Source organism: Neomonachus schauinslandi, chromosome 1, assembly GCF_002201575.2.
Source record: "Neomonachus schauinslandi chromosome 1, ASM220157v2, whole genome shotgun sequence".
NCBI classification, from domain to species: domain Eukaryota; kingdom Metazoa; phylum Chordata; class Mammalia; order Carnivora; family Phocidae; genus Neomonachus; species Neomonachus schauinslandi.
The window spans coordinates 69,754,274-69,777,990 of NC_058403.1; the positions used below are offsets into that span (position 1 = coordinate 69,754,274).

Consider the following 23,717-nt stretch of genomic DNA (forward strand, 5'->3'; position numbering starts at 1 on the left):
GTAACCAGAATAATCTCAGAGTCTTAAGGGATGGCTGATTTCATACACAACTTGGACACTGTCCCTAACACTACGGCAGACCCTGGAGAAAATGAATGTGCGTTTAACCTAATAAGCTGTGTAAGGTGTAGGATGGCAATAGCTAAGCAGAAACTCTGGATGAGAGATAAAGACAACAATTCGAAATGTACAAGAAACCTTTATGCACAAATAAATTCATCTCAGCGTTATTTATAATAGTGAAAAAATCATAAATAATCCCTTAATAAGGAAATGGCAATGATAACCAATGGTATTACGTAGTGGAGTAAGTGCAGCTATTAAATTATGCTTATGAAAATCATAATGGAAATAAAATGACATAAACACTGCTCATGACATTATAAGAAGTGAAAAATCAGGGTACAAAATTGTGTATAATGATTTTTTTAAAACCCTGAAAATAAAAAAGCACTGGTAGAAAATATACCCAAATACTTACAATTGGTTATGCTTGAGCAATCGAAATATGAAGTTTCCCCACTTTCCAAATACAATAAGAACATATTACAACAAAATCAAAACACTAAAATATAAGGCCTAAAACTGAATAGACTCAGCTGCCAAAATGCCAAATTATCTTTATTTTGTTGAGATATTTAACAATATAAAAAAAAATGTATATTTCTTCATGGTCATATTTTTACCCAACTTTTCAAAGATTCAATAGTAGAAACAGCCGAATGCCGCTACAACACAGAATAAACTGTCCTAAAAAGCAAACAAAACAGAAAACACACACAAATCCAGAAGGTTATTAGTACTAATGAAGGGCTAAGGGCAGCAAAGGCAATTGAAATGAACATCATCTCAGATCTTTGCCAGTTTTCAATCTTGAAGGATTTTTCCTTCTTAAATATACAAAGGATTTCCAGAATATAGCTATAAAGTTGCTTGTTTCAGGGTAACTACAAAATTGCTTGCTCAAAGGGTAGGATGGGTAAAGAATTAGATTTTCTGAAGGTAGAAGTAAAATGCAAACTAATGAGCTTTATGTAATTTCATATTCATAAAATAAGTATTTCCATTTTTCCTGATTTATCACAGAAATAACAATTATGAAATGCTTTGAGTTTCTTGGAGTAAATGCATAACTATATTATAACATCACAGATAAAAATAACAGCATCTTGGGGTGCCTGGGTGGCTTAGTCATTAGGCATGGATTTTGACTCAGGTCATGATCCCAAGATCATGAGATGGAGCCCCACGTTGGGCTCTGCGCTCTGCAGGGAGTCTGCCCAAGATTCTCTCTCTTTCTCTCCTTCTGCCCCTCCCCCTGTGCATTCTCGTTCTCATTCTCCCTCTCTCTCTCTCTCAAATAAATAAATCTAAAAAAAACCATAACAGCACCCTGTCATAAATTCTGGGTAAGGGCAAATGGTCTCTGGGTGTTTGTTCTTAACTGATAAAATTCATTTATCTATCTTTTAACTCAGAATCACAAAATGCTTTCCAGATCCTGGTTAAACTTGTTAAAATACTTTTTAGGTAATTATTACAGGAGTTCCACCTGCCTCAGTGACTCCTTTGAGACCAACAAATCTCATCTCCAGCCTGGTACTACTTGGAGAAAACAAACTAAACTCAAGTACCTGCTTACTAACCAAAGCAAAATTCTTTGGTTAAGCCCAGGTCCCTGCCTGCTTGGGTGGGAGAACCATGAACTGTGTTCCACAACAATGCTATCTGTAGTGAGAAACTTGTTTTTGTTTTCGTTTTACTTTCCAGGCCCTTTGGACTGATACTTTTGTAAAATACAATAAAAATTAGTAAGTAGGAAAATGGGATGAAAAAAGACACATACAAAATATAGCCTAAACTTTTTACTATTAGATTTAATCAATATAAAATAACTTTGTCAAATTCCTGTAAGAGTTTCTAAACTCTTACACTATTTATGCACTTCTCTCATGAAGGATCTGTAAACACACAGCTCAAGGACTGGCACTGGTCTGTGGATCCCACTTTGGCTGTTCTACAGCACCGCCCAGAGCTCTCCATGTCTGTCTTAATCAAAATTTTATCCCTCGCACCTCCAGGGGAGGCTGGCACCTAATGGGAGCTCAGAACATTTGCTGAATGAATGAATTGCATTGTATAAGGACTCAATAACTCCAAAAAGCAGGAAGAACCATCACCTTAGCTTGACCTTTCCCCTAGAGAGCTGATAAATGGGATTTACATAGTACTTCCTACTCTTCAGCCCTTGATCCCTAAGGGAGTTGAACATAAAATGAAACTGGTAGGACCACAGAATTTTAGAGCTAAAAGGTGTCTTAAGATCATTAACATAAGCAGCTTCCAAACCTGGCAGTAAGCATAATCATGTGGGTAACTTTTTTAAAAATTCAGAATCACTGATTTAACACCAGACTTATTTGATCAGAATCTACTTGAGTAAGGTCTTGGCATCTGTATTTTAAATAAGTTCCCCAAATTATTTTTCGGCAGCCACAGCCTTCTCTGGGAAAATCTAGTACAGCTTCCTAATGTTACTGATACAATCAGAGAAAAGTCTAATGACACCTGAAGTCATTCAATTAGAAAGTTACAGAGCTGGAAATGGAACCCCTCTCCTAATTAACTCAACCAAGTTTCTGTTCTATTCTACTATACTTTAATTCTGAGTCTACTAATTCACAACCTAGGAGCTTTTGGATAGAGAAAGGGATCATCTCTGGAAGCAAGTATAACAACATATGATTAAAATATATAAAACATTCAGCCAATAACAGACCAATGTTTAAATGAAATCTTTTTAAAAATTTCTCTTTATTTTTGCTTAGTTTTGAGAAATAGCTTTAAGATAAAATAATTTTATTACTGAATGAAAATCACCTTTGCTCATGAATCCCTGCCACTCCAATTTCTTTTTTTTTTTTTTTAAAGACTTTATTTGAGAGAGACAGAGCACAAGTTGGGGGCAAAGGCAGAGGGAGAGGGAGAAGCAGAATCCCTGCTGAGCAGGGAGCCTGATGCAGTATTCGATCCCAAGACCCTGAGATGATGACCTGAGCCGAAGGCAGACGCTTAACCGACTGAGCCACCCAGGCGTCCCCCTGCCAACCCAATTTCGTTAGAGTTAGCCAAGTGCCACACGTCTGTTAGCACTAAATAAACAATACGATATTCTCAAAATCAAACTTGTGAAGAGTTATATCATCTGTACACCTACAAGTCTCCTCGCCTATCAGCAGCACATTAGATTTCTTCTGCTTTAGTAACACAGTAAAAGAGTAAAATCATTTCATCCAGGAGTCTAAGACAGACATCTAAAATTAAAGTGGCCTTATATCTTAATAATATTAATTTGACTTGGAATGTCCACATGTCCTTGGAAAGGAAAAAAAGGCTTCCAAATAGACTTACATTCATGAAAACGTCGTGAGTGTAGTTGTCAGTGTCAGCATCCCAGAAACAGCGAGCAGCCATGCTGAAAAGTCAAAGAATGAAGAATTATAAATAATATAACAAGGATATGACCTGTATCTATTTGCCATGAGCAAAAGTTTTCCTTGATACCTTTTTTTAATTTAAATTCAATTAGCCAACATATAATACACATCACTAAGTTTTTGGTGCAGTGTTCAATGATTCATCAGTTGCATATAACACCCAGCGCTCATCAGATCTCGTGCCCTCCTTAATGCCCATCACCCAGTTACCCCTCTCCCCCACCCCCTCCCTTCCACAACCCTCAGTTTGTTTCCTGGAGTCAAGAGTCTCTCATGGTTTGTCTCCCTCTCTGATTTCTTCTCATTCACTTTTCTTCCCTTCCCCTATGGTCCTCTGTGTTATTTCCTTGATACATTCTTATAGATCAGTGCTTCCAAACCTTTTCACAGGTTGGCACACAGAAAATCCTATTCGTACAGCAGAATATACTGGGTAAACTAAAAGGGACTGGAATCACAGATGTAACTGGAGGTGACAGCCCAGGGACTCTTAACAACCTCAGACTCTGACCAGCTGCCTGACCGCTTAAGGGGTCAATACCTTGAGTCTTTGGTATTTTGGGTGGGAAGCTGTTATAGATTACTTCAGCCAAGATATTTCTGTGTAACTTTTAGAGGGAATAATACCTAAGACTTACAACTGAAATCCTGCACAATAATATAAAAAAGTAGGTCTGGAAAGGACCCAATAGATTAGTCCAACGTGATTATTTTGTAGAGTTCCAAAAAAGAAAGAGACAAACTCTGAACTACAACTCAATCTTCTAACTAGTTCTAAACCCAGTATTCTCTCTACAGAATTGCTACACTACCTCTGAATTCTCAAATTAGCCATTCTCTCCCCAAATCATGCGCAAGAAAGAATGTTAGGCAAAATAAAAGCCAATTAAAAAATGGAAACAGGGGTGCCTGGGTGGCTCAGTTGTTAAGCATCTGCCTTCAGCTCAGGTCATGATCCCAGGGTCCTGGGATTGAGCCCCGCATTGGGCTCCCTGCTCGGCAGGAAGCCTGCTCCTCCCCCTCTCCCTCTCTCCCTGCTTGTGTTCCCGCTCTCACTGTGTCTCTCTCTGTCAAATTAAAAAAAAAAAAAAAATGGAAACAATTTATGGGGCACCTGGCTGGCTCAGTTGGTGTAGTATGTGACTCTTGATCTTGGGGTTGTGGGTTCGAGACCCATGTTGGATGTAGAGATTACTTAAAAATAAAATTTTTAGGGGCGCCTGGGTGGCTCAGTCGGTTAAGCGGCTGCCTTCGGCTCGGGTCGTGATCCCAGGGTCCTGGGATCGAGCCCCATGTCGGGCTCCCTGCTCGGTGAAGAGTCTGCTTCTCCCTCTCCCTCTGCCTGCCTCTCTGCCTACTTGTGCTCTCTCTCTATCTCTCTGTCAAATAAATAAATAAAATCTTTAAAATAAATAAATAAAAATAAAAATTTTAAAATAAATAAATAATGGAAACAAATGCACAGTAGTAAGTGGTAGAGGAAATCATGGTATTTCATGGCAATGAAATTCTATGCAGCCATTAAAGAGATATTTTACAAAAAACTTACAAAAACGTTTACAAACCACAAAAAATGAAAATATGTTCACAATACAATGTTAAGTGAAAAAAGTAATTACAAATGTTTTACGTTTTTATTAAATGTATGTATGAGTTGTCATTAACATTTATTGAGCACTTATTTTGTACCAGCCACTGGTCTAAGTGCTTTACATGTGTTAACTCACTTAATCCTATGAAGTAAGTACTATTTTTTATTTTTTTAAATTTTATTTATTTATTTTTTTTATTTATTTGAGACAGAGAGAATGAGAGACAGAGAGCATGAGAGGGAGGAGGGTCAGAGGGAGAAGCAGACTTCCCGCCGAGCAGGGAGCCCGATGCGGGACTCGATCCCGGGACTCCGGGATCATGACCTGAGCTGAAGGCAGTCGCTTAACCAACTGAGCCACCCAGGCGCCCCGTAAGTACTATTTTTTAAAAAAGATTTCATTTATTTATTTTAGAGAGAGGGAGAGCAGGGAGAAGAGCAGAGGGAGAGGGACAAGCAGACTCAGTGCTGACTGCAGAGCCCTACATGGGGCTGGATCCCACGACCAAGATCATGACCTGAGCCGAAATCAAGAGTTGGCCATGTAACTGACTGAGCCACCCAGGTGCCCCTGTGAAGTCCATACTATTATTATACCCATTTAATAAATATGGAAACTGAGTATCAGAGAAATTAAGTAAACTTGCCAAGGTCAAATAGTGACAAAGTTTGGCTTTGAACCTAAGCAGTTCAGCTTCAAGTTATAAAGATACACATATATCATAATGATATTGGTTCTTTTTTTTTTTTTTTAAACTAGGCTTCATGCCCAGTATGGAGCCCAACGTGGGGCTTGAACTCACAACCCTGAGATCAAGACCCGAGCTATCAAGAGTCAGACATGCCTAATTGCCTGAGTCACCCAGGTGCCCCCGGTTCGATTTTTGAAAGTGTCTTTTTTTTTTAAGTTTTGCATAGAAGAACTCTCCCGTCCTAATATTCACATTCTTTTTAAGATTTTATTTATTTATTTATTTACACAGAGAGAGAGAGAGAACACAAGCAGGGGGAGTGGGAGAGGGAGAAGCAGACTTCCCACGGAGCAGGGAGCCCGATGTGGGGCTTGATCCCAGGACCCTGGGATCATGACCTGAGCCGAAGGCAGACGCTTAACGACTGAGCCACCCAGGTGCCCCTATTTCACACATTCTTAAGTCAAAAAAGTTCCACCTATTTCCAAACTGCAACAGTAACAATGTGAAATAAAATTAACCTACCTAATTTATCACCAAGTATTTATTTAGCAACTACTATATGTCCAGAAAGAATAAAATCTGTCTTAATCCTCAATCCCCAGTTTAATTAGGTGAAAAAAATTAACACAAAGAATAAGATAATGTACAGTTGATGCTAATTTATAGGTTATCAGGATTCAAAAGAATTGTAAAGCCTGTCTAGTCCAAGTCCAAGTCGTGTAACATTTGAACGAAATTTGTAGATGTGCTACAGAATTTAGAGAATTTAGACAGGAGAAAAAGCCAAAAAACACTTCACAAAAGGAAGTGGTACTTAAGCTGAGTAGAACCAAGTGAAGGCAGGAATATAAAAATTTACTTAACAAATATTTGTTGAGGATCTATTATATATGAAGGAAAGTGCTAGATGCAAATGATACAAAGATGCATAAAACACAATCCTTGCCTTCAAAATGCAGTCTATATTTTATACCATTTGCCAATAAAAGGAACCAGGGCTCCTCAGAGAAATGACCAATTCCAGGTGTAGGGCTAGAAATGTGTAAGATAAACCTGAGACTTCTGGGTCACACCCAAGCCTGGGCTATACAGGAAATATTTAAGTATACATATTTGTGTCAAAAGGACTCAGAAGTATGATGGAACAGTTTGTAGCAGGCCAATATTCCCACCAAGACTAATTAGCAAAGCTGGATAAAATAAATCAGAATGCAGATGAAGCAAGTAAGACTAGAGTAACCAAAATTCCAGAGAGAGGTGAACTGCAAGGAGATAAGCTGATATCCTGCAGCGGAATTCTCCCTGGGGCATTTGCCAAATCAAGGCACAGGATTAGAAGCTAAGAATCCAGGCTTTGCCCAGCTACAGAACCAATTACTCAGGGAAAAAGAAACCAGCCAGACTGCAGGCAGGGGCGCCTGGGTGGTTCAGTCGTTAAGCGTCTGCCTTCGGCTCAGGTCATGATCCCAGGGTCCCGGGATCGAGCCCCGCATCGGGCTCCCTGCTCGGTGGGAAGCCTGCTTCTTCCTCTCCCACTCCCCCTGCTTGTGTTCCCTCTCTCGCTGTGTCTCTCCCCGTCAAATAAATAAATAAAATCTAAAAAAAAAAAAAAAAAAAAAAGACTGCAGGCAGACTTTCAAGGCTAGGGAGATAAAATTGGAGACTTGAGGGACCAAAAGAAGAAAGTAGAACTGAGCCTGTCACACGGTAGGTTTTCCCCTCAAGACATGTGCAGAATTCTGAAACTGAAAGCCAAGTGTGGTAGCCAAAATAATGGCCCTCTCAGTCCTAATCCCCAAAACCTGTGAAAAGGTTACCTTATATGGCAAAAAAATAAATAAATAAAAAGTTTTACAGATATATGATTAAGGATCCTGAAATGGGAAGAGTATCCTGGATTATCCAGGTGGGTTCAATGTAATCACAAGGGTCCTTATAAAAGAAAGGTGGTGGGAGAGTCAGAGAAATATTTGAAGATGCTATGCTGCTGGCTTTGAAGATGAAGGAAGGGTTTATAAGCTAAAGCATGCAAGCAATCTCTAGAAGCTGGAAGAGGCAAAGGTGGATTCTCCCCTAGAACCTCCAGAAGGAATGCAGTCCTTCTAATACCTTGATTTTAGCTGAATGAAACCCATTTTGGATTTATGATCTCCAGAAACGTAAAATAATATTTTTATATGCTACTGGGTTTGTGATAATTTTTTTTAAGTTTATTTACTTATTTATTTATTTATTGTCATCTCTACACCCAATGTGAGGCTGAAACTCATAATCCTGAGATCAAGAGTCACACTCTCTTCCAACTGAACCAACTAGGTGCCCGTGATAATTTTTTACAGCAGAAACAGGAAACCAATACACCAAGGAAAAAGCTTTGAAGTAAAGAGTAGTTTTATACTGAGGAGACAAGTATAAAAGTCGGTACCTGATGGGGGTGGGGTCTCAACGAACGTTCCAGGTTCTTAGTTGAAAGATCTGGAGGGCTACATTCAAGAAAGAAGGGTGAACTGAAGGTAGAGGGAGCCTCAAATCCAAATTGCCACCTAACCTCAACTCTGCTTAGTACCTGACTAGATTAAGGTAAGCAGCCCATAGTCTACCTGAATGGAAAAGGAAAGCGTAAACTCTCTCTGGAGGAAAATAATATTATCTGGAGGTTCTACAATTTTTTGACACAACGTCCAAGATTTAAACCAGGCACGCTGAGAGACAGAGTCACCTAAAGGATTACCAAGAAAAAAAAAATCAATGGAAACAGAATCACACATGATCCAGATACTAGAATAAGCACACAATGATTTTAAAATAACTGCTATGGGGCGTCTGGGTGGCTCAGTCCTTAAGCGTCTGCCTTTGGCTCAGGTCATGATCCCAGGGTCCTGGGATCGAGCCCCGCATCGGGCTCCCTGCTCTGCGGGAAGCCTGCTTCTCCCTCTCCCTCTGCCTGCCGCTCTCCCTGCTTGTGCTCTCTCTGTGTCAAATACATGAATAAAATCTTTGAAAATAAAATAAATAATAAAATAAATAATAAAATAAATAATAAAATAAAATAAAATAAAATAACTGCTATGACCAAAATGTAAAAAGGGAGAGAGGAAGGATGAAGAACATAGATAAAAAATCATTTCATTGGCCTCCTGACTGCAACTGGCGGGCCCAGGAGGTGAGGCAGCATGCATGGTGCTACAGGGTGGTGGTCAGAGCTGTGACCAGAGCATTTGTGAAGTGCACAAAAGCGCAAAGCCTGAAGAAGAGGAACATGAGGACGCTCTGGATTAATCGAATTACAGCTGCCTCCCAGGAACACAGCTTGCAGTACCCAGCATTCATTGTCAATTTAATTAAGTGCCAGGTGGAGCTCAACAGTAAAGTACTTGTGGATATAGCCATCTGTGAACCAAAGACTTCTAAATCTTTGGCTGCTTTGGCCAAAAGGAGGTGACAGGAAGGATTTGCTGCTGCCTTGGGCCATCAGAAGGAGCCTGAAAGCATATTTTCCAGAGTGGTACAGTACCACTGAAGGGGGATTCCAATACTGCCTGCCCTTTGCAGTTGAGTGTCTCAGGAAAAAGTTTTTTTCCCCCCGATGATCACAATAACTAAAACAGGGGCTAAAAACTATTTGTCAACCGTATGTAAGTTTGATCAGCAATTGTCTTAATTTACATTTTGGTAACAGACATGAAAGAAAGGCCCCTTTTCCCCTCATTGGGACAGATTCGGAAATCTCTTACACAAATTCTTAAAATAAACTCATGCCTGGGTGCCTCAGTCGATTTCACTAGAGAATCAGAATCTACAAAAAAGAATTAAATGGATATTCTAAACCTGAAAAACGTAACAACTGATATTAAGAATTCAGTCAGTGGATTGAATAACAGATTAGACACAACAGAAAAGAGAATTAGTCAACTGAAAGACAGGTCAATAGAAAAATATTCAAAAGGAAGCACAGAGAGAAAAAACAAAAACTCAGAGAAGAGCATAAGCAACATGTGGAATACAGTAAAAAGAGCATCTCAATCCAAATACAGGTAATTGGAATCCAAAAAGGACAACGGACAGCAAACAGAGCAGAAGCAATATTTAGCAAGTTAATGGCCACACCTAGTGCCCAAATGTTAGTTTCTAATGCCATTCTCCAATGAAATGAACCAGAGCTCCTTGGGAAAATGGCTAATTATAGGGCTGGGGCAGGGAATGAATAAGATGAAGCATCTTTCAGTGCCAGTAAGTAAGGAAGTGCTCAAAAAACCCACAACAGGGGCATCTGGGTGCCTTAGTTGGTTAAGTGACTCTTGATTTCAGCTCAGGTCATGATCTTGGGGTCGTGAGATCAAGCTCTGTGTTCAGTGTAGAGTCTGCTTAGGGATTCTTTCTCTCTCTCCCTTTCCCTCTACCCACACCCCCACACACACTCACTCTCTCTCACTCTCTCTCTTTCTCTCTAAAATAAATAAATCTTTAAAAAAAAACCACCCCACAATAGTTGGATATACCAAAGGGACACAAGAGGCAACTGAAAGAGCGGCCAATGGCCAAAGTTTGGAACATTGAGCAATGAAATAAATAAGGTAGTACTAGATTATAATCTAAAGTATAAAACTCCCGAGAATAAATAAATAAATAAAACAATTAGCAAATGCAAGAATGTAGGAAACTCGACAGGACAACCCAATTTTTTCAACAATTAAATGGCAAGGTAAAAAAGAAAGAGAAATAGAAAGAAAATAATAAATTAAAAGAAATTTAAGAGACGTATCAACTAAATGCAGTGTGTGGCCTTTATCTGGATGCTGTTCTGAACAAATTGTAAACAGAATATATAAACACATAAATACATATACACAAATACACATACATACACATACACAGTTGATCCTTGAACCACTTGGGTTTGAACTGTACAGGTCCACTTATATGCAGATGTTTTTTCAATAAATACAGTACTGTAAATATGTTCCCTTCCTTATGATTTTCTTAATAACATTTTTTTCTCTAGCTTATTGTAAAAATATAGTATATAATATCTATGTAAAATATGTGTTAATTGACTGTTTATGTTATCAGTAAGCCTTCCAGTCAACAGTGGGCTATTTATAGTTAAATTTTGGGGGAGTCAAAGCTATATGCATATATAAAAAGTTATTTTTGACTGTGCGGGGGTTGGCACCCCTACCCCCCACATTGTGCACAAGAGTCAACCGTATATGAGACAAATGGGGATATCTGAACACTAACTGAACATTGTATAATATTAAGGATCAACAATATTTTAGATGTGATGATCTATTATTATGTTAAAAAGGGTCCTTATACTTTAGAGATATTGTATACTGTTGTATTTACAAATGAAATGGCATGATGACTGGAATTTGTTTCAAAATAATCTGGTGGGACAGGGACAGTAGATACAGGTACAGGTATAAATAAAACATCTGGGGGCACCTGGGTGGCTCAGTTGGTTGGCGACTGCCTTCGGCTCAGGTCATGATCTCAGGGTCCTGGGATCGAGCCCCTCATCGGGCTCCCTGCTCGGCGGGAGGCCCGCTTCTCCCTCTCCCACTCCCCCTGCTTGTGTTCCCTCTCTCGCTGTCTCTCTCTCTGTCAAATAAATAAATAAAATCTTTAAAAAAAATTAAAAATAAATAAATAAATAAATAAAACATCTGTATGTGCTGATAAACTTTGAAGCTGAGTAACAGAAAAAATGCGAGTTCTTTAGTCCCTGCACTTTTGCACATGCCTGAAATTTTAGATGATAAAAGTTTTTAAAAAGGAGGGGGGGTGGGCTTGAATGCTATGCTTTAGAGTTTGGCCTTATCACGTTTAACAAAGTGAATCATAACCAGTTTAAGAAGTTTATATTTGACAGGGTTTAAAATAAACTCTAAAGAGTTTATGGAAAGAAAATGAGGTTATTTCTGAAAGACTGGTCTGGTATACAAAATGAATTGTAAAGGAGAGAGACCAGAGTCTGGCAATAATGATAAGGGGCTGCTAAGTAAGCCTGGCATCCAGATTACAATGCATGTGGTGGGAGAGAGTAATGGCTCAATACGACAAAAGAGGACTTCAAGGTTTTAAGCCAGAGTTAATAGAACCTTTGTAATACTGTGAAAGACAGAGAAATTAAAATGGCAGTCTGACTGCAGGAGAAGGGAGAAGAAATTTGCAACTGCATTTGAACATGTTGAATCTAAAGTGATAAGGTAGTAAAGTATTTCTTTATGTCTTTGAGGTGAGAAAATCTCCTGAAGCCTTTTGACCAAATGGTAGGAGGCACCATGTAAGAAGTACTGTGCCAGAAGTCAGAAGGCCAGGCTCTATTAGTTTATCTGACACCAGCCAGATACACACTTTGGGGCAAATCATACTCATCCTCAAAAGTGTCATCTATAAATTAAGGGGAGTAGACACTAGAAAATACCCATAATCCCTTCCAAATCTAACATTCTGTAGTAAAAATTCTCAGTGATAATATGTACAAGGTATTTTTAAAATCATTTAACAAATACTTTAATACTTTCTTATAAAATATTATACTCAGTACTGTTTGCAAAGGGAAACAGGAGATTAACAGTTGGGCATAGGGAAAGACGGGAAATACACATTTTGAACTCACCAATACATGAACAACAGTTTGAGGTCATGAGGATGAATGAGCTCATTGAGAAAGCATTGCAAAGAGCAGAAGAACAAGAATTGAGCCTTGAAGAAAGCTCACAGCTGGCGATATAAGGGAGAAAGAAGAACCAGGAAAGGAAAGAGAAAAACAGAAGAGAAACAAGTTAGATAAATGACATCAGGGCCAAAATAAACTGGAATGAATATTAAGAAATAGAAGCGCAGGAGGCGCCTGGGTGGCTCAGTTGGTTGAGCGTCTGCCTTTGGCTCAGGTCATGATCTCAGGGTCCTGGGATTGAACCCTGCATCGGGCTCCCTGCTCAGCAGGGTGTCTGCTTCTCCCTCTGCCACGTGCTCGCTCTCTCTCTCTCTGAAATGGGTAAATAAAATATTTTTTAAAAATTATTTTAAAAAAGAAATAGAAGCCCAGGCCAAGAACAAGAGCTAAGAAAGGACTACTAAATATGCTAATAAGGAGGTCTCAGACAATTTTAAAGAAATTAATTTGGAATGATAGGAACAAAAACCAGGCAAGAAGTAATTTAGGGGGAAAAAAAAAGAAGGAATTGAGGAAGAAACATATATACATACTGCCATACTCGACTTAGGAGCATATATACATAAACCCTAAAACATCTACTGGCCTATGAATACTACGAAAAGTGAGTTACCTTGAGGAGCTCACCCACACTGTCAACCACACTGTTCAGTGCCAGTAACTTTTTGTTTCACAGCTGCATTTTGTTATACTGTCCTTTCCTCTCAGTCTTACAAAGACACAATCTTACTGGATTGTCAGGAGGATGAATACCTAATAAGAAACATTTAAGAATAAAAACAAGAAGGAAAAACCAACTACTCACAATACTCCTTCACCTCTTTGTTCTCCAATCACTACTTGTACCACGATTTTGTATCGGTCAAATCCCATTTCTAGAAAGAAAAATAAGAAAGTTACCTATAAGTAAAAATGGTAAAGTTATTTAATGAAGGTAAATTTGCCTAGAAACGGACATAGGCATTCAGTCCACAAGCACTGACTGAGTAGGATGATAAGCTTGGGAGTCAGAAAGACTTGAGGACAAATCTTACTTTGGTAAGTCAGTCAGTCAGCTTGCCAAGTGTGTAACCTTAGATAAGCTGTTCACCTTTTTGGCTTAAGTCTTCCTCATCTGTTAAACAGGAATATTATTACCTACCTCCTGGGGGATGTTGACCTTAAAAATAAAACTTGTCAGTTATTTTACCAGCAAAAAAAAAAAAAAAAAAAAAAATGGGTTTATTCAGGAAGGGAGGAGAATTGTAATTCAGGACATGAAAGCTATAGCAAGGGGCGCCTGGGTGGCTCAGATGGTTAAGCATCTGCCTTAGGCTCAGGTCATGATCCCAGCGTCCTGGGATCGAGTCCTGCATCAGGCTCCCTGCTCAGCGGGGAGCCTGCTTCTCCCTCTGCCTCTCTCTCTGTCTCTTATGAATAAATAAATAAAGTCTTTAAAAAAAAAAAAAGAAATTAAGCAAGCTATAGCAAAACCATAGGCAAGTCCAGAGAACAAAGGAACAAAGAAGCTGATTCTTTTATAGAGGAAAGGAGGAGGTTGGGAGGGCTGTTATAAACAAAAAGTCTATTGAAATAAACCAGGAGTTGGAAATGTAGTGCCTTTTCACTGCCTGAATTGTGACAGTCTCTCATTGGCAGGGCTGTTGCCGGGCAAGGAGAAAATCTCTCTTCCTCCTGCTGGGGTAATAAACGTATAGGCTTCTTCCTGTTGGGTTGATAAGGAGTTGAATGGTATTAGTGCTCCCCCTTCTGGCCTCCCAACTCCATTTTAGTGAAGCTTCCCTTTACTATTTTCACAAGTAGTATGTACAGCATCTAGAACAGTATTGATACATACTAGTTTCTCAATAGATCTCAGCTTGCTTTCTCTCCTACTCTAAGTCAGGTACTGGTAGGGCCTCAAAACACAGAGAAAATAAGACACTCTTCTTGGGATACCTGTGTGGCTCAGTCAGTTGAGCGTCTGCCTTCCGCTCAGGTCATGATCCTGGGGTCCTGGGACTGAGTCCCGCATCAGGCTCCCTGCTCAGTGGGGAGCCTGCTTCTCCCTCTGCCTGCCGCTCTCCCTGCTTTTGTGTGCTCTCTCTCTGACAAATAAATAAATAAGATCTTAAAAAAAAAAAAAAAAAAAAAAACACTATTCTAAAGAACACACAGTAGTTGGGAAGGCAAACATGAAGAATAAAATGAAAAAGCAACATATTAATAATTCCAAGAGTAGCATGTACAAGGTACATAGGAACACACAGCTGGGCAGTGGGGAAGGGATGACCAGAAGATACTTCTTGGAGGATGTGATAAATGAGCTGAGTCTTGAGAGACAAGTAGGAATTTACCAGGCAGACAATGTCTCCATTCTACAGAGAGGGAATAGCATGTGCAAAGGCATAGAGTATGGGGTATTTAGAAAACTGTAAGCTGTTTAGTAAGGGAGAAAAGAAAACAACAACATAAGATACTGGAGTATAATGGTATGGCCCAGCACAACTCTTCTGCTTCCCCAGAAACTATACTGCTAAAGCAGCAAAATCCTGAAAATTCTCACTAACACCAAATCTGGAGAGAAGAAAACTGAATGGGCATCTTTATCTTCCCCCTTTTCTTTTTTTTTTTTTAATTTTTATTTTATTTTTTTTTAAAGATTTTATTTATTTATTTGACAGAGAGAGACACAGTGAGAGCAGGATCACAAGCAGGGGGAGAGGGAGAAACAGGCTTCCTGCGGAGCAGGGAGCCCGATGCGGGGCTCGATCCCAGGACCCTGGGATCATGACCTGAGCCGAAGGCAGACGCTTAACGACTGAGCCACCCAGGCGCCCCTCTTCCCCCTTTTCTAACCAAGGAACAGTGTAAACAGTTGGGGGGGGGGGAAGGAAAGGAAATGGACAAAGCTGAAACATAGCCAACTCCCTCTGATCAAAGTAAAGGCTCCAGGATTATACAGTAAAGTAGGCAAACAATTTGAAGACTACAGCTCCCTTCCCAGGTGAGACATGACCCTTAATTCAGGATACTTAACAAAATCTCAGGAGACGGAGCCCAAAACACTGCAACAGCTTCACGGAGCTACCTCCTTTCTCTACCCATTTCTCTTCCTACTTTTCTGATACCCATGCAGCTAGAATATTAAAGACCCAGCCCTTCAATTATAGTTCTGAGGGAAAAAAAAATAAAATAATCTCAGATATGGTGGGAGAGTACAAAAGAAATCACCCAAACCATGTCAGAGCAATTATGAAAAGAGCAAATGAAAAGATCTGAAAACCACACCACATCAGTGTAAAATGGAAAGAAGCTGACTGGCAATATGCAAAAATGCAGAAAAACAAACAAAAGAATAACAAGAAACAAACAAACAAAACACTGTTTAAAAGACAAAAACAAAAACAAAAAAACCCCCCTCAACCTAGGAGAGAATATAAACCAAGGAACAAAGAGAAATTCTTCACAACTGATTCACAGTATAGAACAACATAAGCTCATAAATTCAACAAAATAAGAAGTCAATCAGATTATAAACAACAGAAAGATGAAAAGGAAGATCACAGCCCTAAGAAATAAACTGAATACTCACACAGTATCAGTGCAGACCTAATAAAAATGGCAAGGGACAGAACAGACACAAATGAAAATTGAATTACTAGCTTAAGATAATCACAAGTAAATATCAAAGGAAAGGGAAGAAAGTATGGCACAGAAAAGCTAATAGATATGGAAGATAAAGATGATTCAACATATCCGTATTTGTTGTCCTAAAGAAGAGAACCTAACGAATGGAACAGGAAATGTTTTCAGAGATACAAGAAAATTTTCCTAATCTGGAAAAAATAAAATCCACAGGTTGAAAGATATAAAACGCTCACTATCAATTGATATTCTAAAAAAGCTATTGAGCATCAAGGTTAAGGATGGGATTCTTTAGGCAGAGGACATCAGGTGGCCTTAGATTTCTCTACAGCAACATTCAATGCCAGAAGACAATGAAACAAAGTCTACAACATTCTCAAGAATATGTTATTACCTCAAAATATTATATTCATCCAAAATATATTCTGGTTTAAAGGCAAAAGGCAGACATCCTCAAACATGAAAGAACCCAGAGAATATAACATTTCTGAGCCCTTCCCAAAAAAACTTAGAACAAAATCTCATCGGGTAAGAACTGAACCAAAATAAAGAACTCATCGATGCAAATGGCATGATAAAAGGATTAAATAGTGAGCAATCTTCCATTTAAATATAGAATGAATACAAAAAAAATACATGGATATACACAGAATGAAGGCTATACCACTAGGCAAAATAGGTCTATAATATCCCATTGTTATTAAGGTATTTATTTATCTGTATATAAACATAGAAAAGAGGTCTGATATGATGTTCACCTAATATTAATGATTATCATTAAATATTGATATTTAATGTGGTGGTGGCATGATTTTCTAATTTTATTTTTCTACACTGTTTAAATGTATTTATTATGGACATGTATCTTTTTCACAATAATTTTAACAGTGAATTTTCATTAAAAAGTAAAAATAGGGGCACCTGGCTGGCTCAGTCGGTTAAGTGTCTGCCTTCGGCTCAGGTCATGATCTCAGGGTCCTGGGATCAAATCCCAAGTTAGGCTCCCTGCTCAGCACGGAGTCTGCTTTTCCCTCTCCCTCTGCCCCGCTCCCCACTCCTGCTCTCTCTCTTTCTCTCAAATAAACAAAAAAATCTCTTTAAAAAAGTGAAAATAAAAATGCTAATATACAAACAGTAGTTAATTCTGGGTGATAGAAATACACAGAATTGCTATTTTCTTCTCTGTACTCTTGTATATGTTTTAATTTCTAAAAATTAAAACAAATTAAGAAAAAGAAAAAAGTACACCAAAATATTAAATAGTAACTACCTTTGGGTAATGGAATTTTATATAATTTTTAAAAATTAAATGTGTACTTTTCTAGATGGCCTAAGTCAGTACAACGAAAACGTATTACTATTACACAGACATTTTCTTCCCTCCAAAGAATGTTCTATTTTTATTTTTATTTTTTTTAAGATTTTATTTATTTATTTGACAGAGAGAGACAGAGCGAGAAAGGGAACACAAGCAGGGGGAGTGGGAGACGGAGAAGCAGGCTTCCCACGGGGCAGGGAGCCCGATGCGGGGCTCGATCCCAGGACCCTGGGATCATGACCTGAGCCGAAGGCAGACGCTTAACGACTGAGCCACCCAGGCGCCCCAAAATGTTCTATTTTTAAAAAGGCAGATAGAAAGGACTTTTCAGATGGTAGAACATTATTAACAAAAGAGGGGAACCTGGGTGGTGCAGTTAGTTAAGCGTCTGACTCTTGGTTTCAGTTCAGGTCATGATCTCATAGTCATGAGATAGAGCCCCACCTCCAGCTCCACACTCAGCTGGAGTCAGCTTAAGGACTCTCTCCCTCTCTCTCTGCCTCTCCCCCCTCCCCAGCTGGTGCACGTGCGCTCTCTTGAGCTCTCTCTCTCTAATAAATAAGTAAATAAATAAATAAATCTTTCAAAAAGAGAGAGACAGAGACAAAGAGAACGGGAAGAAAAAGCATGAGGTGTGTTCTACAGATGTAGAGAGTTTAGCAAGGGTGGAGAGTTGAGTCTGGTGACTAGTTAAGGACTCGGCTGGAGAGAGGGGCTGAGGTCAGAAAGTGAGGGTATCAATGACAGGCTAACGATTGAGATGTTGGTGAGAAAGACAACCAAGAATGATGGGAGAAAGGAGCCCTTGTAACTTCTCGTCTTTTCCATACTGGAATTTCTCAGATAGTGCATGCATACAATGTTCTATTTCGTATCTTTAACTTTCCCACTATCTGCAAAAACCTACATGAGTTAAAAGTTACCAAATAATTGAGAAGACTAGACATTGAAGAAAAATTGTGTTTAAAAGAATCCACAGCTTACGCCCATTATTTAAAGATAGAGAAGGAGACAAATGAATAAAACTGAATGTTTGAAGGGAACATATTTCTAATTACCACCACAATTACCTTTCAATTTGTCTTTAATGGTTTCTGATAAATGTTTTGTGAGCTGAGGCATTTCTTCTGGAGAGTATTCAGCATTGGCCAGTTCCTCCTTAAGCACAGCATGGATACATTCTTTAACCACAGAGGGTCTGAACCTAAATGAAACAGTTTGAAACAGCTAATTGGTAACTCCAAAACTTCAATTTACCTTCACAGCTCAACTGCCCCCAGCTTTTTCTCCCTAGAACAATTTAATTCTTCTTTTTCATACTTTTTATTATAAAAATGACATACACAACTTAAGAAAACAAGTTATATTCCTGATTTATACCTACAGCCTGGACCTTTCCCCTGAACTTCAGACCACATATTCCAACACGTATTCCATCTGGATGTCTCATGGACGACTCAAAAGTTCATACATCTAACACTGAACTTCTGTCTCCTCTCTCCAAAACTATATTGGCCAATGGTAACTCCATTCTTCCAGTTGCTCAGGCCAAAAACATTGAGGTCAGTCTTGTTGACTTTCTCTCTCACAAACTACATCCTGGTTCATGAGCAAATTTTATCAGTTCTACCTTCGGAATAATCTAAAATTCAATCACTCACCACCCCACTGCCACCAGCTTGTTCCAAGCTATCATTACCTCCTGCCTGGATTACAACAGCTCCACACAAGTCTCTCTGTCTCTGCCTTTGTCCCCATATCCTGTGGGACATAGCAACTAGACTGGTTCTGTTAAACTATATGTTGGATCACAGCACTCCTCTATTCAAAATATCCCAAATGCTTGGGGCGCTTGGGTGGCTCAGTTAAGCGTCTGCCTTCAGCTCAGGTCATGATCCCAGGGTCCTGGGATCAAGCCCCACATCAGGCTCCCTGCTCAGCGGGGAATCTGCTTCTCTCTCTCCCTCTGCCCCTCCCCCCTGCTCATGCTCGTGCGCGCTCTCTCTCTCTCTCTCAAATAAATAAATAAATAAAATCTTTAAAAAAAATCCCAAATGCTTCCCACCTCACTCAGAGTAAAACCAGCATCCTAACTGTGACTTGCATAGCCCTATATGACCTACCCTATCACACTCTCTGATCTTGTTTTCTACTACTTTTCTGCTAGTTCTCTCCACTTCGGTCACACTGGTCTTCCCTATGTTCTTTGACCACACCAGGCATGGCAACCGCAGTGCTTCTGCACTTGCTGTTAACCTCTGCCTGAAGTTCAAGTCTCATTCTATATGCATAGCTACCTCCCTCACTTCTTTCTTTATTCAACAGTTACTTTCCCTAGCCACCTTCTCTAAAACTTCAAATTGCCCTCCTACCACATCACTTTATATCTCACTTCCTGGTACTCATTACTATCTCATACACTATATAGTTCACTTATGTATTTATCTTGTTTGTTGTCCTTCTACCCAGCTAGAACATAAGCTCCATGAGGGCAGGGATTTCTATCTGCTTTGTTCACTGTTATCTCCCCATTTCTTAGAACAGCAACCAGCACACAGTAGACAATAAATACTTTTGGAAGAAATGGATTATTGAATAAATGAAGACAGAGAAAAAAATCTCCCCTAATTTCACCACCCTAAAATACATTCACATTTTAGTTGTATTTATCATTTTCTTGGCTATACATTCTCTCAATTGATTTGTCTATTATGTACCAAGTGACCAGGATGTTTCAGGTTTTGAGCTTATAATGTGGTATAATATTTGGTAGCCCTAGTGGCCCCTTCTTACTTTTTTTTGGTTGGAGGGGGTTCCTTTTTTTAATTTAAATTCTGAAGCAACCTTTATTACTTTTTTTTTAAAGATTTTATTTATTTATTTATTTGACACAGAGAGAGATAGCGAGAGAGGGAACACAAGCAGGGGCAGTGGGAGAGGGAGAAGCAGGCCTCCCGCTGAGCAGGGAGCCCGATGCGGGGCTCGATCCCAGGACCCTGGGATCATGACCTGAGCCGAAGGCAGGCGCTTAACGACTGAGCCACCCAGGCGCCCCAACCCTTATTACTTTTTAATAGTATTTTCTTTGCTCTCTTGCCTGGTTATTCTCACAGATGAACTTTAGAATCATCGACAAATTTCCAGGATTTGATCTGTTCTAAAAGGGGTTTTCCTATTGACAAATGTACTATATCTTAAGGGCTCTACCCCTTAAGCGTTTCTCATTTTCAGCGAAATGTCAAAAGTTTTCTTCAAACAAATCACAAATAATCTCATAGGATTATTCCTACATAATATGTTAATTTTGTTCTGCTTTTGTTGTTTTACAACAGAAATGCAGGCAAATGGCAATCTATGCATTTAGAAACTTTTACCAAGATAACTGAACATACCTTCGTTTTATGTCCATTCTACCCACCAGAAAACTACTGCATGAAATTTTTTTATCACATTCTAACCAAAGTTCCTGGGTTCCAGTATATGCCAAGCATTTGATTCAGCAATCTGGTTTCGAGCAACAGAGGGGCTTTTTTTTAATTTAATTTTTTATCTTGTGAAAATAAAGGAAGTGATGGGCCCTACAGCCCTAGCGGACTGTCCTCTGCACTAGACTGTGTACTTTAATTCTGGGAAGGTATCGCGGCGGTGGGCCAAGAACATCCAGATGATACCTGGGTAAGACTTTGTATGCATACAGGTCCCGTTCCCTGCCGAGGAGTAAGCGTATTCTGGCACACGTATGCACACAGTAACCCTCGAAAATGGCTGAACGGCACTCAATGCATGGCGCTGCTTTACTGCTCTTCTCTGTATTCCACCCATTTCTTTTCCTCTGCTCACGTCCCGGGTCTCCTGGAGCCAACCATTCCCACTGCGCTAGCCTTAGGCCCTCCCGGCGCCCTAACACTGCAACTGCGGGTCGGCTCCTCAAATGCCCAGAGCAGCTAGAAGCTCAAGAAAGATAGCAACCCACCTTCTCGCCTCGCCCCACGTCTCCAGCCCCGACCCGCCCCCTCCCCGACTCGCCCCTACGTCTCCAGACCAGCCCCACCCTCCTTCCTTCCCGGCTCTACTCCAACCCAGTACCTTCCTCGGTCCCCCAGCCCGCCCCATCCTCTCCAGCCCCGCCCCGCCCCTACCTCCCCAGCCCCGCTCCGCCCCTCCCCCAGCCCCTCCTTTCCCTCTCCAGTCCCGCCCCGCGTCCGTAGCCCGGCCCCTCCGCCCCAGCCTGCCCCACCTCCAGCCCCGAACCTCCCTCTCCAGTCCCGCCCCGCCCACCCCGCGGGTCCTCACCTCCCCCCGCGCACTTTCCCGACGGGCAGGCTTGCAGGCGAGCTCTGCCCCCCTGACCCAGCGCTCGTAGGGCGTCCCCACCACAACCCGTCCGTTACCCGCCTTTGCTGGAAAATGGGCCGCAGAATATAGGTATTCTCGGACTCCGCTGCGTTCTTCTCAGTCTCAGGCAACCCGTCGGCTGTGCCCATAGAGAGGGACGCTGGGGTGGACGAAGTCATGGCTAGGGCTTCTTAGCTTGGTGTATCGCGATGAAGGCCCGGCGGGTTGCAGCAGGGAGCTGGGAGACCGTCGCCAGGGTAACAGGGCCTCCTTGGGCCCTGTGTGTCGCGGCTGCGCGCTGCCAGCCGAGCGCACCCCACCCCCGCGCCTGCGCACCAGCTGCTGGGCGGGAACTGGTGGAGCGAGAGCTGCCCTAACTTCGGCTTCAGGCGGGTGCAGCACTATGGGGATTCCAAAGCACTTCATTTTTTTTTTTTTTTAAGATTTTATTTATTTATTTGACAGAGAGAGAGAGATAGCGAGAGCAGGAACACAAGCAGGGGAGTGGGAGAGGGAGAAGCAGGCTTCCCGCTGAGCAGGGAGGCCTGTCCAGGGGCTGGATCCCAGGACTCTGGGATCATGACCTGAGCCGAAAGCAGAGGCGTAAAGACTGAGCCACCCAGGCGCCCCCCAAAGCACTTTAAAGCGCGTCTTGTTCTGTTTTACAACAGAAATGCAGGCGAATGGCAATCTATGCATTTAGAAACTTTTACCAAGATAACTGAACATACCTTTTTTTTTTTTTTTTTTAAAGATTTTATTTATTTATTCCTAAGAGACAGAGATGGAGAGAGGCAGAGGGAGAAGCAGGCTCCCAAGGAGCAGGGAGCCCGATGCGGGACGCGATCCCAGGACCCTGGGATCATGACCTGAGCCGAAGGCAGACGCTTAACCATCTGAGCCACCCAGGCGCCCGAACATACCTTTTTTTAAATGTCCATTCTACCCACCTGAAAACTGCATGAAATTTTTTTTTATCACATTATAATCAAAGTTCCTGGCTTTATTAACCGCACCACAATTTTAAGAAATTGATGCGGAACCTGAGGCCCATAGAGGTCCAAGCATCTAAGGCTATTGAGTGGCAGGGCCCTGACTCTAAATAAAGGGTCTTCATGCTGTAGCCTGTGGGCAAGTGCAGCCTTCATTTCTTTATTCACAACTTTTGAGCAGGTTTTATATTTTAAATGGTCGGGGAAAAAAATCAAAAGATTAATCCGTGACACGTGAAACCTACACATGAAATTAAAATTTCAGTATCCCGTAAAGTTCTCTTATAACATAGCTATGCCCACTTGCACATTGTGTGGCCACATTTGTGCGCTCGTTGGTAGAATTCAGCAATTGCAAAAGAAACCACATGGCCCTTAAAGTCTAAACTTTATGTGACCCTTTACAGAAAAAGTTGGCAGTGCCCTGCTCCAGTCCATAACCGCCAACCCGCAGTTCCCCCAGCCTCACCTACACTCCTGGATCCAGTGCAAAATTCAGAGAGGAGCAGATTTCAGGTGTATTCCCCACTATGAGCACCAGTTTCTGGTCCTGTTTGGGAAAACCATATTATCCTGGCCTCTACCAGCTTCAAAAACTAGGAAAAGGGGTGCCTGGGTAGCTCAGTTGGTTAAGTGTCTGCCTTCAGCTCAGGTCATGATTCTAGGGTTCTGGAATCAAGCCCCCCATCAGGCACCCTGCTCAGTGTGGAGTCTGCTTCTCCCTCTCACTCTGCCCCTCCCCCCACTCGTGCGCTCTCTCTCTCTCTCAAATAAATAAATAGGATCTTAAAAAAATAAAATAGGGGCGCCTGGGTGGCTCAGTCGTTAAGCGTCTGCCTTCGGCTCAGGTCATGATCCCAGGGTCCTGGGATCGAGCCCCGCATCGGGCTCCCTGCTCTGCGGGAAGCCTGCTTCTCCCTCTCCCACTCCGCCTGCTTGTGTTCCCTCTCTCGCTGTTTCTCTGTCAAATAAATAAA

The 23,717-nt window shown here is 40.9% G+C and overlaps 1 protein-coding gene across 2 annotated transcripts; it reads right to left on the bottom strand.

Annotated features, from left to right (window-relative positions):
• Window positions 1-603: 603 nt before the first annotated feature.
• On the bottom strand, window positions 604-22,085 carry DYNLT2B (dynein light chain Tctex-type 2B). 2 transcript variants are annotated; one of them, XM_021692296.1, is made up of 5 exons: window positions 21,809-22,085; window positions 18,484-18,617; window positions 13,274-13,343; window positions 3,412-3,475; window positions 604-750 (listed from the first exon to the last, which is right to left on the bottom strand). In XM_021692296.1, the coding sequence occupies exons 1-5, from the start codon at window positions 21,925-21,927 to the stop codon at window positions 703-705; spliced, it is 435 nt and encodes a 144-aa protein (XP_021547971.1). In that variant the 5' UTR covers window positions 21,928-22,085; the 3' UTR covers window positions 604-702. The 2 variants fall into 2 exon arrangements, with proteins under 2 accessions (XP_021547971.1, XP_021547972.1); XM_021692297.1 differs by lacking the exons at window positions 604-750; window positions 3,412-3,475 and adding an exon at window positions 8,039-8,266.
• Window positions 22,086-23,717: the final 1,632 nt, after the last annotated feature.